This window comes from Podarcis cretensis (assembly GCF_951804945.1).
Source record: "Podarcis cretensis genome assembly, chromosome: 18".
NCBI lineage: Eukaryota > Metazoa > Chordata > Lepidosauria > Squamata > Lacertidae > Podarcis > Podarcis cretensis.
This window is the reverse complement of record NC_137188.1, coordinates 9759789-9774184: the sequence shown is the minus strand read 5'-3', so window position 1 is coordinate 9774184 and position 14396 is coordinate 9759789. Positions and strand designations below refer to the sequence as shown.

General features: G+C 50.0%; 1 protein-coding gene across 1 annotated transcript in view; it reads left to right on the top strand.

The window, feature by feature from the left end:
- The first annotated feature begins 2816 nt into the window (after positions 1-2816).
- PLPP2 (phospholipid phosphatase 2) overlaps positions 2817-14396 on the top strand; it is a 28093-nt gene continuing 16513 nt past the window's right edge. Inside the window, exon 1 of the mRNA XM_079960912.1 lies at positions 2817-2980. Coding sequence (XP_079817038.1) covers positions 2926-2980 — 55 coding nt within the window. The 5' untranslated portion in view covers positions 2817-2925. The remainder of the gene's footprint in view (positions 2981-14396) is intronic.

Here is a 14396-nt window from a genome sequence, read left to right as displayed (position 1 = left end):
CGTTCCACAGGGAGGGCGCCACCACCGAGAAGGCCCTCTGCCTGGTTCCCTGTAACTTGGCTTCTCGCAGGGAGGGAACCGCCAGAAGGCCCTCGGAGCTGGACCTCAGTGTCCAGGCAGAACGATGGGGGTGGAGACGCTCCTTCAGGTATACAGGACGGAGGCTGTTTAGGGCTTTCAAGGTCAACACCAACACTTTGAATTGTGCTCGGAAACGTACTGGGAGCCAATGCAGATCTCTCAGGACCGGTGTTATGTGGTCCTGGCAGCCACTCCCAGTCACCAGTCTAGCTGCCGCATTCTGGATTAATTGCAGTTACCAGGTCACCTTCAAAGGTAGCCCCATGTAGAGCGCATTGCAGTAGTCCAAGCAGGAGATAACTAGAGCATGCACCACTCTGGCAAGACAGTCCGCGGGCAGCCTGCGTACCAGATGGAGCTGGTAGACAGCCGCCCTGGACAGAGAATTAACCAGATTGAGAGTCTCGTGCTCTTACCAACTGGAAATGGACTTGTGGGCCAAGTTGGGACACATCATAGGTGCCAACGCCCTGGCGCCCACAAAATTCCCTGTGAACGGACCAGGCACCCACAGATTTTGGTGCACACGGCATGGCAATCATGGGCCCAGGCACCCAGAGTCGCAGGGCCAAGTTGGCGCACCTGGGACACACACACACACACACAACTGTGGGCCAAAATCAGCTGGATAGCTCAGTTGGCTAGAGCAGGGGTAGGCAACCTAAGGCCCGGGGGCCAGATGCGGCCCAGTCGCCTTGTCAATCTGGCCAGCAGACATTCCAGGAATCAGCGTGTGTTGTTTTTTTTAATGACTATTTATTAGCATTTTTAAAAACAAGACAAAAACAAAAATAGACAAAAGGTAACAAAAATACAAAAATCCAAAACTTACAATTAAAAACACATAAAATTTCAATTACTTATTTTCATTTAACTTGTTTCTCAGACCTCCTCACACCTCCCCTTCTTGTATTCCAATTTAAATTATTAGCTCAGCAAATCCTTATTGCTTATTTCTCAACTTTAACTTAATAATTTATTTTAGCATGTTGTTATTTCACTTTTCCTCTTTTCTTCCATATTCTCAATTTATTTTTGCAAACCTTATTTTCATTTAATTTAAACCATTTTAAAAACCAATTTTAGGTTATCCAAACTTAAACATCAATATTTATACATCATCACTCATTCTTAAACATTTTTCCTAAAGTCGACCAAAATTTCCCTTCCACGGCTTTCCCCATTTTCATACAAATAGCAAAACAAAAATAAAAACAGAACAAATTATAATTATATACCCTTTGGATTCCCAAACTCCACCCACCCCCTTCCCGGTTTCAGTCCCCGAATCAGCGTGTTTTTACATGGGTAGAATGTGTCCTTTTATTTAAAATGAATCTCTGGGTTATTTGTGGGGCATAGGAATTCATTCATTACAGTGGTACCTCAGGTTAAGTACTTAATTCGTTCCGGAGGTCCGTTCTTAACCTGAAACTGTTCTTAACCTGAAGCACCACTTTAGCTAATGGGGCCTCCCGCTGCTGCCGCGCCGCCAGAGCACGATTTCTTTTCTCATCCTGAAGCAAAGTTCTTAACCCGAGGTACTATTTCTGGGTTAGTGGAGTCTGTAACCTGAAGCATCTGTAACCTGAGGTACCACTGCATTTTTTTCCAAAATATAGTCCGGCCCCCCACAAGGTCTGAGGGACAGTGGACCGGCCCACGGCTGAAAAAGGTTGCTCTATGATTCTATGAGTCTATGGGACACGGGGGGGGGGAGCACTGTGGGTTAAACCACAGAGCCTAGGACTTGCCGATCAGAAGGTCGGCGGTTCGAATCCCCGCAATGAGGTGAGCTCCCGTTGCTCGGTCCCTGCTCCTGCCAACCTAGCAGTTTGAAAGCACGTCAAAGTGCAAGTAGATAAATAGGTACCACTCCGGCGGGAAGGTAAACGGCATTTCCGGGCGCTGCTCATGGCTTCATCATGCTGGCCACATGACCCGGAAGCTGTACGCCAGCTCCCTCGGCCAGTAAAGCGAGATGAGCGCTGCAACCCCAGATTCGGTCACGACTGGACCTATTGGTCAGGAGCCCCTTTACCTTTACAATTCTATTCTCTTAAATTATGTTCTGAAAATATAATTTATCTGCCCTGGCCTGTAGTTCTGGCTAACTCACAGGATCCATTGGGTTTTCCTGTTGTATTTTTAATGTTGTGAACCGCCCAAGTGATCTTCAAAGGCACTCTGCCCATGCTCAAAGGCAAACTGTCCGTTTCAGTGGCTCCGTCATGCTGGACCGGAAAGACACTCTGTACATGCCTCAAAGCACATTGCACCCGCAGTGAAGATTCGTCGGCTTCCCCTTGTGGAAATCATGGCAAGGCGCTCTGCACATGCCCCAAAGCACATTGCGCTCACACTGATGATTCGACAGCTGCCCCTTGCGGGAATCATGGAAAGGCGCTCTGCACATCCCTCAAAGCACTGCGCTCTGCACATGCTCCAACGCGCTTTGCGCCCACGCTGACGATTCGGTGGCTTTATGGTAAGGCGCTCTGCACATGCCCCAAAGCGCGTTGCTCTCCCATTGATGATTCGACGGCTGCCCCTTGCGGGAAGCATGGAAAGGCACTCTGCACATGCTCGGAGCCACGACAACCGGGCGAGAGGCAAGGGAGGAGATCGGGCTCCGGAGGGAGGGCTGAGTCCCAGCAGCCCGGCCCCTCGGCTTCCCGCCCGCCCCTGGGCAGCGCCGGCTCCGCCTTCTGGCTTCCTCCCGACTCCTTAACTCCCAGGGTTGCGGCCAGCGGACGCGGATCTTCCGCGGGTCTTTCTCCGGCGATGTGAGAAGCGTCGCTTGCGCCGCCTGCGCCGGAGCGCATCCCCCGCGGCCGCGGAACGATGGAGCGCGCAACCAGGCTGTTCCTGGCGCTGGATGTCCTTTGCCTCGTGGTTGGTAAGGAAAACTCGCCCCCCCCTTCCAAAAAAACACACCACACACTACTAGCCCCCCCACTTCGCTGTCCTCTGTTCTGTCTGCGTTTGGACCTCTTCCCCAAATTTATCCGTCCCTTTACGCACCTGGAAATGGGGAAAGGGGGCATCTCCTTGGACCCCACCCCCCCTCAAAGTTGCCCATCTAAGACTTAAGCAGCCTGGCCAAAGTCGCCTCCATCTCCCCCCCCCCCCAAAAAAAAATATTCACCAACGAGGAAAGGGGGGTGCGCCCCATTTTCGCCCAGCTAAACTAACCAGGACACCCGCAAAAATTGTGAATAACAGGCGTGGCTTTTGCAAATTCCTCCCCCCCCAAAAAAAAAAACATTTTATGGGGAGGGTCTTCTAGGAATTGCTCCTAAGTCCGCTCTCCCCCAACTGCTTTTGCTGAACGGCTCCCCACCCCCGGAAAAAAAAAAAATCTAGGATATTTGCCTAACTTGAGACACTCTGGGTTTTAAATGGGGAGGGGGGCTCTGAGCAACTTCCTTTTTCCCCGGGACCCCCACCCTATAGAAACACATGTGGGCAGTCTGTTACTCAAGCATGTCTGTGCCTTTAAAAAAAAATAATTACCCCCCCCCCAAAAAAAATTCAAATCCCCAGCAAGGAATGATGAAATCCATTATACAGTCAACCTCTTGGCTTTTTTGGGGGGGGGCACATAACCCACACACCCCATATTTTCCTAATTTGGTCTCCTTTTGTTGCAAGTTCTAAGTCATCTTCTCATTTGTTACCGCAGAAGGGGGGGGTGGAATGGCCCTGAGGTTTTATTGATACCATCTGGGGGGGGGTGGAGAAGGGGGTGTGTGAAGGACCACTCCCTGCCCCCCCCCCCCAGTGCAAAGAAACGTTGGCTTGGTTCGCATGCCAGCTCATCTGAATTCCTCCTTTTGATTCCTCTGTGACGGGTCGCCACCCCCCCCCAAAAAAAACCCACGACGGAGGGAAGATTCGAACCCAGCGCCGCTGTAGAAATCAGCCTAGACTGAATGACTCCACAATTCTGCGATTCTGAGGTTTTGATCGGTCTCTTGTTTCAAGAAATGCTCTTCCCGCTGTCTGTCGACCTACGGTCTTAATTCCGCGATTTGTAACGACAACCCTAAAAGGGGGACCAGGGAGCCGTTTTCTAATGCTGCCGTTTTTTTCTGGGGGTGGGCGCTGAGGCTGACGATGGAATGGGTGGCTGGAAGGCAATCTGGATTCAAATCGGTTTGACCCACTGCCCTTCCGCTCTTTGCTCAGAATTATAATATCCTTCCTGCCAACTGAATGGTCCTTAGGGCAGGTTATGATAAAGGCAATGGTAAAGGGACCCCTGACCATTAGGTCCAGTCGTGGCCGACTGGGGGTTGCAGCGCTCATCTCGCTTTACTGACCGAGGGAGCTGGCGTCCAGCTTCCGGGTCATGTGGCCAGCAGGATTGAGCCGCTTCTGGCGAACCAGAGCAGCGCACGGAAACGCCGTTTACCTTCCTGCCGGAGTGGTACCTATTTATCTACTTGCACTTTGATGTGCTTTCGAACTGCTAGGTTGGCAGGAGCAGGGACCGAGCAACGGGAGCTCACCCCGTCATTGCGGGGATTCGAACCGCTGACCTTCTGATTGGCAAGTCCTAGGCTCTGTGGTTTAACCCACAGCGCCACCCGCGTCCCTTCAGGTTATGATAATTTGCAGTAAAACTCACATATATAAGACCCCAGAACCACTCGGTCCACCAGCCTTTAAGCTCCCCTGGCCGGTGGTGTGCTGCAGTCTTGGTGCAAGTGGGAAGAGATTAAATCAAGATTCTAGTCCTCATCGTTTCCAAACAGAGGTCTGGTTTGCATCGGAGCCTGCCTTCTGTCAAGTCAGGCCGTTGATCAATCTAGCCTGGCGCTTCCAACCCTGACCGGCAGCAGCACACCAGAGTTTTTCATAAAAAAAACTGTAAAGGGACCATGTGGGTCATCTAGCCCAACCCGGAATCTTTTTGCTCCGCGTGGGGCTCGAACCCACATCCCTGCGATTCGGCGTCTCGTGCTCTGCCGACTGAGCTGGTCTTGCTAGCTAGGGACAATGGGAGCTGTGATCCAGCAACAGTTTGGGAGGCGTTGCTTTAAAAGGGAAAGCAAGGTTTTAGTCCTCATGTTGGCTGATTTAAAGAGGAACTTGGTAAGCGCCCTCTTATCGAGACAGGCCCTGACCGGCAGCATGCACAGATCTTTGTGCAAGGAGTGCGCTGCTTGCTTTCTGCAGCTGGCTTTCCCCCCAGGGCCTTTCAGCGGGTTGGGATAGATGACCGCATGGGGTCCCTTTACTATTCTAGGGCAGGGCACTGGGTGAAGGGGAAGAGGTGGGGGACGTGAGCCCGGCCTGGCCAGCAACATTGCAGTCTGCTCCCTGCCCTCTGGCCAGGAAGGGGGTCAGGTTTGTCTTCACTTTGAGATTCCTGGAGGTGATTTTTTGGCTGCTGGCGGTGGCCAAACCGCCCTGCCCTTCACTTCCGTATTTGCCTGTCAAGGTTCATTAGCAGACCTTTAAACCGATGTAGAACAAGAGCCGTGGAGCAAATGAGAAGCCCAGAACGAGCTCTGCTGGATCAGTCGTTGGACTGGTCATGTTGTGTGGATGCCTGACTAAAAATAATAATCATAATTTATTATTTATACCCAGCCCATCTGGCTGGGCTTCCCCAGCCACTCTGGGCGGCTTCCAACAAAATATTAAAATACAGTAATGCATCAAACATTAAGAGCTTCCCTAAACAGGGCTGCCTTCAGATGTCTTCTAAAAGTCTGGTAGTTGTTGTTCTCTTTGACATCTGGTGGGAGGGCATTCCACAGGGTGGGTGCCACCACCGAGAAGGCCCTCTGCCTGGTTCCCTGTAACTGGGCTTCTCCCAGGGAGGGAACCGCCAGAAGGCCCTCGGAGCTGGATCCCGGTGTCCGGGCAGAACAATGGGGGTGGAGACGCTCCTTCAGTGATACAGGACCGAGGCCGTTTAGGGCTTTAAAGGTCAGCACCAACACTTTGAATTGTGCTCGGAAACGTAACTTGCCGTCTTCCAAAGCAGCTACTCTATTCCGAACTTAAAAATAGAAAGCGCAATGCTGGTGGTCAACAAAAGAGGTTCAAAGACTCTCTCAAAGCATATCTAAAAACAATGTAGTACAGTGGATGCTCGGGTTGTGAACGTGATCCGTGCGGGAGGCACGTTCGCAACCTGCAATGATCGCAACCCGCAGCGCTGTGTCTGCGCATGCACAGGTTGTGATTTGGTCTTCTGCGCATGCGCAAAGCGCGACTGCCGAAACCCGGAAGTAACCCAGTGCTTCTGGGTTTTGGCGCGTCCGTAACCAGAAAAAATGCAACCTGAAGCGAGGTATTACTGTATAAACACCGACAACTGGGAAACACTGGCCTGTGCGCGCTCCAGTTGGAGAACAGCCTTTCCCAAAGGTGTCGTGAGCTTTGAAGACACTCGAACTCAGGACCAAAGGGAGAAACGCGCTAAGAGGAAGGCACGCTTGGCAAACAGTCACTGGGATCAACTCCCGCCTGGAAACCTATGTCCCCACTGTGGAAGGACGTGTGGATCCAGAATTGGCCTCCACAGTCACTTACGGACTCACTGTTAAAACCGTGTTTATGAAAGACCATCTTACTCGGCTACAAGGGATCGCCAAAGGGGAAGAAGAATCGTCGTCGAGTTGGACGGGACCCTGGGGGTCATCCAGTCCAACCCCTTGCAATATCGGAATCTCGGCTAAAGCATCCCCGATAGATGGCCATCCAATCTCTGCTGGAAAACCTCCAAGGAAGGAGAGTTTTGCAGCACCCAACAAGATGCCTTTAGAAAAGCCGCAATCAGGATTCGAACACAACTCTCCCTTCCCGGAATTTCTGGCAAGTGGCGCTCAGAAGCATTGCTGCCTCTGACCCTGGAGGCAGACCATAGTCACCCTGGCTAGTTGCCATCGATAGCCCTCTCCTACCCACAGTTTGTCCAGTCCTATTTTGAAGCCAAGCCATTGTAGTCTCCAGTGGCGGTGAGTTCCATAGTTTAACTATGCATCGTCTCCCATTCCCAGCAAGGTTCATGAATTTGAACCCAGGACTGAAGCGAATTGATTGTTCGTCTGGGACTCCAGATTTTGCAGGTGAATCATTCAGAAGGAAATCAGCCCTGAGTGCTCACTGGGAGGACAGATCCTGAAGCTGAGGCTCCAAGACTTTGGCCACTTCAGGAGAAGAGAAGACTCCCTGGAAAAGACCCTGATGTTGGGAAAGATGGAGGGCGCAAGGAGAAGGGGATGACAGAGGACGAGATGGTGGGACAGTGTTCTCGAAGAGACCAGCATGAGTTTGACCAAACTGCGGGAGGCAGTGGAAGACAGGAGTGCCTGGCGTGCTCTGGTCCAGGGGGTCACGAAGAGTCGGACACTACTAAACGACTAAACAACAAATCAGAAGGGGCTGTCAATGAGCTTTATTCCAGATATACAGATGAATTGGTTCTTAGGAGAGAGATGGAGACTTGACCAAAGCCATTCTGTAGCAGTATTTGAATGCAGGGCTCTTCCGCCTCCATTAGAATACAGTGGTACCTCTAGATGCGAACGGGATCTGTTCCGGAGCCCCGTTCGCATCTAGAAGCAAACAACCAGCGACGGCTCATCTGCGCACGCGCACGTCGCTTTTCACTGTTTCTGCGCATGCGCGCAACGTCATTTTGAGCCTCTGTGCATGCACAAGCGGCGAAACCCGGAAGTAACACGCTCCGTTACTTCCGGGTTGCCACAGAGCGCAACTCGGAACGCGCTCGTCCCGAAGCACATTCAACCCGAGGTATGACTGTGATAGAGTCCTAGAGTTATAAAGTTGAAAAGGTACCCTGAGAGTCTCTACTCCAACCCCCTGCGAGGTAGGGATCTTTTGCCCAATGTGGGACTCAGACTCACGACCCACGATGGAGAGTCTCAAATTAATGTGGAACAGTTTTTTATTATTATTATTATTATTATTATTATTATTTATTTATTTATTTATTTATTTATTTTAAATGCACATTATACTATAGAATACAGAAGGAGATGAGGAGCGGTTCTAGTGGCAGGGAGTTCCCCTGCCTCGCCTCGCCTCGCCCTGCTATTCTGCAGACCTCTTTTTTTCCCTTTTTTCTTTTTCGTCACCACAAGGCCCCCTCCCTCTTCGCCCAAGCGTGCAGAAATTGCTCCCTTATTTTCCCCCAAAGGCCCTCTTTTGCTCTCAAAATGACAGGCCCTCAACCACTTCGGTTTGCCATGAGAAGGAAATGATGATAGGGGCCAGTTGCAGAGAGAGAGAGAGACGACCTTCGGCCCTGTGGGAAGATGGCAATCAGCTCCTGAGTACTTTTGCCCTGGGGGGGGGGGAATCGGTACTTGTTTACTGCCATTTTTTAAAAAAATAAAATGCAAACCCAAAGGCTCCTTCTCGAAAGGTGGCGGTTATCAAATGTCAACTTTCCGTGTCCTTAAGATGCCTGGCTGCAGAAATCATCCAAATATTGCTTATTCCCCCCCAAAAAATTGTGTGTCATGGGGAAACTTGGCACACCGAGAAACCAAGTTATTCTATCCTTTTATCCAACCCATTGAGAGATTTGTGTTCCTTAACTTTTTGGGGAGTCAAGCCTGTATTTTATTAAAGAAATTTGGGAGGAAAAGGAAGGCAAAGCAGATTAGCTAAGCAGGAACCGTGCGATTAAATACATATCCCTACGAAATGTAACTGCATACCAGGGAACGCTGAGAAGAGCCTGGCAACTGGATCAGGCCAGTGGTCTGTCTAGTCTTGCGGTCGATAACCAGTGGGATTTCTGCTGAGCAGGATCTGAGTGCGAGAGAGCCAACTGTGATTTCCAGCAACTTGCATTCGGAAGCGTCGCAGTGCTCCACTGGGAAAGCTGTCATGGTCAGTGGCCTCCTCCTCCTCGAATATGCCCAATCCTCTATCAAAAACCACCTGAATTCGCGGCCACTCCCTGTGGCAAGGAGTTCCGTAGTTCAACTACATGCAGCTTTTATCTTGCCCTGAATCTCCCAGCATTCCGCTTTGCTGGATATCTGCAACTCGTGAGTTCCTCTCTCTCCATGTCGTTTATCATTTAATACACTTCTATCCTGTTGATCTTCACCTCAGAGCAGCTTTTTTCCTACTGTAAGAAAGCTTTTAAATGTTTGATGCATTATTGTATTTTAATATTTTGTTGGAAGCCGCCCAGAGTGGCTGGGGAAGCCCAGCCAGATGGGTGGGATATAAATTGTTGTTGTTGAGTCGTTTAGTCGTGTCCGCCTCTTCGTGACCCCCTGGACCAGAGCACGCCAGGCCCTCCTCTCTTCCACTGCCTCCCGCAGTTTGGTCAAACTCATGCTGGTCGCTTCGAGAACACTGTCCCACCATCTCGTCCTCCGTCGTCCCCTTCTCCTTGTGCCCTCCATCTTTCCCAACATCAGGATCTTTTCCAGGGAGTCTTCTCTTCTCATGAGGTGGCCAAAGTCTTGGAGCCTCAGCTTCAGGATCTGTCCTTCCAGTGAGCACTCAGGGCTGATTTCCTTCAGAATGGAGAGGTTTGATCTTCTTGCAGTCCATGGGACTCTCAAGAGTCTCCTCCAGCACCAGAATTCAAAAGCATCAATTCTTCGGCGATGGTCCAGCCTTCTTTATGGTCCAGCTCTCACTTCCATACATCACTACTGGGAAAACCATAGCTTTAAATATATGGACCTTTGTTGGGAAGGTGATGTGAAGTATCTGCTTTTTAAGATGCTGTCTAGGTTTGTCATTGCTTTTCTCCCAAGAAGCAGGTGTCTTTTAATTTCGTGGCTGCAGTCACCATCTGCCGTGATCATGGAGCCCAAGAAAGTAAAATCTCTCACTTCCTCCATTTCTTCCCCTTCTATTTGCCAGGAGGTGACTGGGGTTAGATTCCCCCATATAGTTTTTTCCTGAGTGGCTGCCTAAGGAAGCATATCTCTACCCCCACTGTCCAGCCTGGACACTGAGGTCAAGCTCCGAGGGCCTTCTGGCAGTTTCCTCCCTGTGAGAAGTGAGATTACAGGGAACCAGGCACAGGGCCTTCTTGGTGGTGGCGCCCGCCTTGTAGAACGTCCTCCCATCAGATGTCAAAGAGATAAACAACTACCTGACATTTACAAGACATCTGACAGCAGCCCTGTTTAGGGAAGTTTTAAATGTTTGATGTTAAATCGTGTTTTTAATACAGTGGTACCTCAGGTTACAGACGCTTCAAGTTACAGACTCTGCTAACCCAGAAATAGTACCTCGGGTAAAGAGCTTTGCTTCAGGATGAGAACAGAAATCACACGGCAGTGGTGCGGTGGCAGAGGGAGGCCCCATTAACTAAAGTGGTGCTTCAGGTTAAGAACAGTTTCAGGTTAAGAACGGACCTCCAGAACAAATTAAGTTCTTAACGCGAGGTACTGCTGTATTCTGTTGGGGCCGCCCAGAGTGGCTGGGGAAACCCAGCCAGATGGGTGGGGTATGAATAAATTATTATTATTATTATTATTATTATTATTATTATTATTATTGCCAATGTTGTCTGTGGTTCTTTCCTTCTGGGAGAAGGCGGCGCAAGGAGCTATTGGACAGTATCTGTGTAGTGGAATGCTAAGTCCTGAATTGTTTTTAATGACTGATGTTCCAATGTATTTTTAATCTTTTGTTGGAAGCCGCCCAGAGTGGCTGGGGAAACCCAGCCAGATGGGCGGGGTTTAAATAACAAATTTAGTATTATTATTATTATTATTATTTGTTTTGGGGAGGAGCTAAGGAAGCGGGCAGGTCAACGGAAGCTCCTGCCTTAGCTGGATTTGCTTAGCCAGGAAGGCTTTGCTTTGTTTAAAAACCACCCATGCAGAAATAAAGCGATTCCATAAGCTGAACCCTCCCACTGCTTTTTGCATTGACATGTATGGACCTTTCTCCCTTTGACAACTGCTGTTCTTTCAAAGTGATCATGCAGAGTCCGGCCTGCTCTTTAGGGTTGTCGTGTAAAGTAAAGGTAAAGGGACCCCTGACCATTAGGTCCAGTCGTGGCCGACTCTGGGGTTGCAGCGCTCATCTTGCTTTATTGGCCGAGGGAGCCGGCGTACAGCTTCCGGGTCATGTGGCCAGCAGGACTGAGCCGCTTCTGGCGAACCAGAGCAGCGCACGGAAACGCCGTTTGCCTTCCCGCCGGAGCAGTACCTATTGATCTACTTGCACTTTGACGGGCTTTCAAACTGCTAGGTTGTCGTGACGAAGATGGAAAAGGAGAATCATCATAAAAGCCTCCGCAACCAAAATCCTTGGGAAGACAGGGAGAGGCAAATGCCACGAACAGGGAACAGGAACGAGCCGATCGCTTTAAGGAAGTATTTTTAATTGCCGGCTAAAAGATACTCCTGATTCCACCGGCAAAGCGTTTGTTCGGTTTTTTTAAAGTGTAAACACCCGTAAAGGTTGGAGACGCATTCTTACAAGCCTTTTTGAAGATGTCTGCCCCTTCTCCTAAGCCGCTGCAAAATATGCTGCAAATGTGAGGAAGGATAGACAGTTAGATAAAAAAATTGTGCATTTGATGATTTAACAAAATTCATATGATTCTCTAAGGAAGGGGTACCCAAACCCTTTTCAAAGAGGGACAGATTTGAAGTGAACATGCGTGAGGGCCAACCAAAGACGTTGTTGAGCTTCTTTAAGGATTTTACTCCAGGACAAGTGGGACGCGGGTGGCGCTGTGGGTTAAACCACAGAGCCTAGGACTTGCCGATCAGAAGGTCGGCGGTTCGAATCCCCGCGACGGGGTGAGCTCCCGTTGCTCGGTCCCTGCTCCTGTCCACCTAGCAGTTCGAAAGCACGTCAAAGTGCAAGTAGATCAATAGATACCGCTTCGGCGGGAAGGTAAATGGTGTTTCCATGCGCTGCTCTGGTTCGCCAGAAGCAGCTTAGTCCTGCTGGCCACATGACCTGGAAGCTGTACGCCGGCTCCCTCGGCCAATAAAGCGAGATGAGCGCCACAACCCCAGAATCGTCCGTGACTGGACCTATTGGTCAGGGGTCCCTTTACCTTTACCTTTACCCCAGGACATACACTGCCAGATTAAATCGACCGGTGGGACGGATTAGGCCACTGAAACAGACTTTGGACATGCGTGCTCTACGGCGAGGGAGCAACTATCCAAGGAAGAAAGGCTACAGAATTGGGGGCATAGCTGTCAACTCTTCCCTATTTTAAAGGGAAATTCCCTTATTCCGAATAGGATTAAGAAAAGGGGAAAGTTGACAGCTATGATATGGGGGCGCTTTTTCATTTAGAGAAAAGTAGAGCGAGAGGCGACATGATAGAAGGCTGCAAAATTACTGTATTTTTCCCTCTATAAGATGCACCAGGCCACAAGACGCACCTAGTTTTTGGAGGAGGAAAACAAGAAAAAAAATATTCTGAATCTCAGAAGCCAGAACAGCAAGAGGGATCGCTGCGCAGTGAAAGCAGCAATCCCTCTTGCTGTTCTGGCTTCTGGGATAGCTGCGCAGCCTGCATTCGCTCCATAAGACGCACACACATTTCCCCTTACTTTTTAGGAAAAAGTGAGTCTTATAGAGCAAAAAATACGGTATATGCAGCAACGGAGGAAGGGTTTTCCTGCAACTCGTGAGCACCCAGAGAAGCCGAATGTCGGGAGATTTGGGACAGATAAAAGGCAGAACTTCTTCGTGACGCGGGTAGTTTGAACAGTGGAACTCCCTGCTACAGGAGGCCCGCCAACTTCAAAAGAGGATGGGACCAATTCGCTGTGCTCTGCCTCCACCGATGAAGACGTTTCTGAATACCAGTTGCGGGAAACTGCAAGGAGGGAGAGCAGTGGCGTAGCACGGTTTGCTGTGTCCCGGGGCACGCAATGGCGCTACATCAGCCCGGGCCTCGCTGCCGAAGCGCCCTCCCTCGCACTGTGAGCCCAGCCAGCCAATTCAGCTCTCGGATCATCTCTTGCAAAGCAGCTCGTGTCTGGCAGGGTGGCGTGAGGAGCCAAGTGTCACACGGAAAATGTGCCCGGGGCCCGGCAACCCGCCCTCCACGCTATGCCCCTAGGGGAGTGTGTGCTTTTGCGCTCGGAACCCACTTTCAGGTTTCTCGCCTGTGCTGCAAGAACAGGAGTTTGGGCCAGCTGGGCCTGATCCTGCAGGGACCTCCTGAGAGAAGAGGCTGACTCAGAAGTCTCTGGAACGAGCTGCCGGATCAAAAGATCCGGATTCGAGAGAGAGCTCTGCCCGTCCGCCGACTCTTGTTCTCTCTGCATCGGGGTGTGGTTTGCTCCCTGAGAAGGCTTGGCGTGGGCCGCCTTTGAAACTCGCTTGCGGCTTTGGCGAGAACTTTGGCTGGGCAGGTATGGAATGCAGAAAATCCACCTGGATTGAGTAACTTTCTCTTCGGCTGTTTTATCTTGAGCCTAGCCCAAGCGCTTTTGCTTTTTGCATGCACCGCACTCTGATTATCCTTAAAATTCTATAAGGAAGGCTCAAGCAGTATGTGGACCGAGAACTCCCAGAAGTGCAAGCTGGATTTAGAAGAGGCAGAGGAACCAGAGACCAAATTGCAAACATGCGCTGGATTATGGAGAAAGCTAGAGAGTTCCAGAAAGACATCTACTTCTGCTTCATTGACTATGCAAAAGCCTTGGACTGTGTCGACCACAGCAAACTATGGCAAGTTCTTAAAGAAATGGGAGTGCCTGATCACCTCATCTGTCTCCTGAGAAATCTCTGTGTGGGACAAGAAGCTACAGTCAGAACTGGAAATGGAACAACTGATGGGTTCAAAATTGGGAAAGGAGTACGGCAAGGCTGTATATTGTCTCCCTGCTTATTTAACTTATATGCAGAATTCATCGTGCGAAAGGCTGAGCTGGATGAATCCCTAGCCGGAATTAAGATTGCTGGAAGAAATATCAACAACTTCAGATATGCAGATGACACAACCTTGATGGCAGAAAGTGATGAGAAATTAAAGAACCTTTTATTAAGGGTGAAAGAGCAGAGTGCAAAATATGGTCTGAAGCTCAACATCAAAAAAATGAAGATCATGGCCACTGGTCCCATTACCCCCTGGCAAATAGAAGGGGAAGAAATGGAGGCAGTGAGAGACTTTACTTTCTTGGGCTCCATGATCACTGCAGATGGTGACTGCAGTCACAAAATTAAAAGACGCCCGCTTCTTGGGAGAAAAGCAATGACAAACCTAGGCAGCATCTTAAAAAGTAGAGACATCACCTTGCCAACAAAGGTCCGTATAGTAAAAGCTATGGTTTTCCCAGTAGTGATGTATGGAAGTGAGAGCTGGA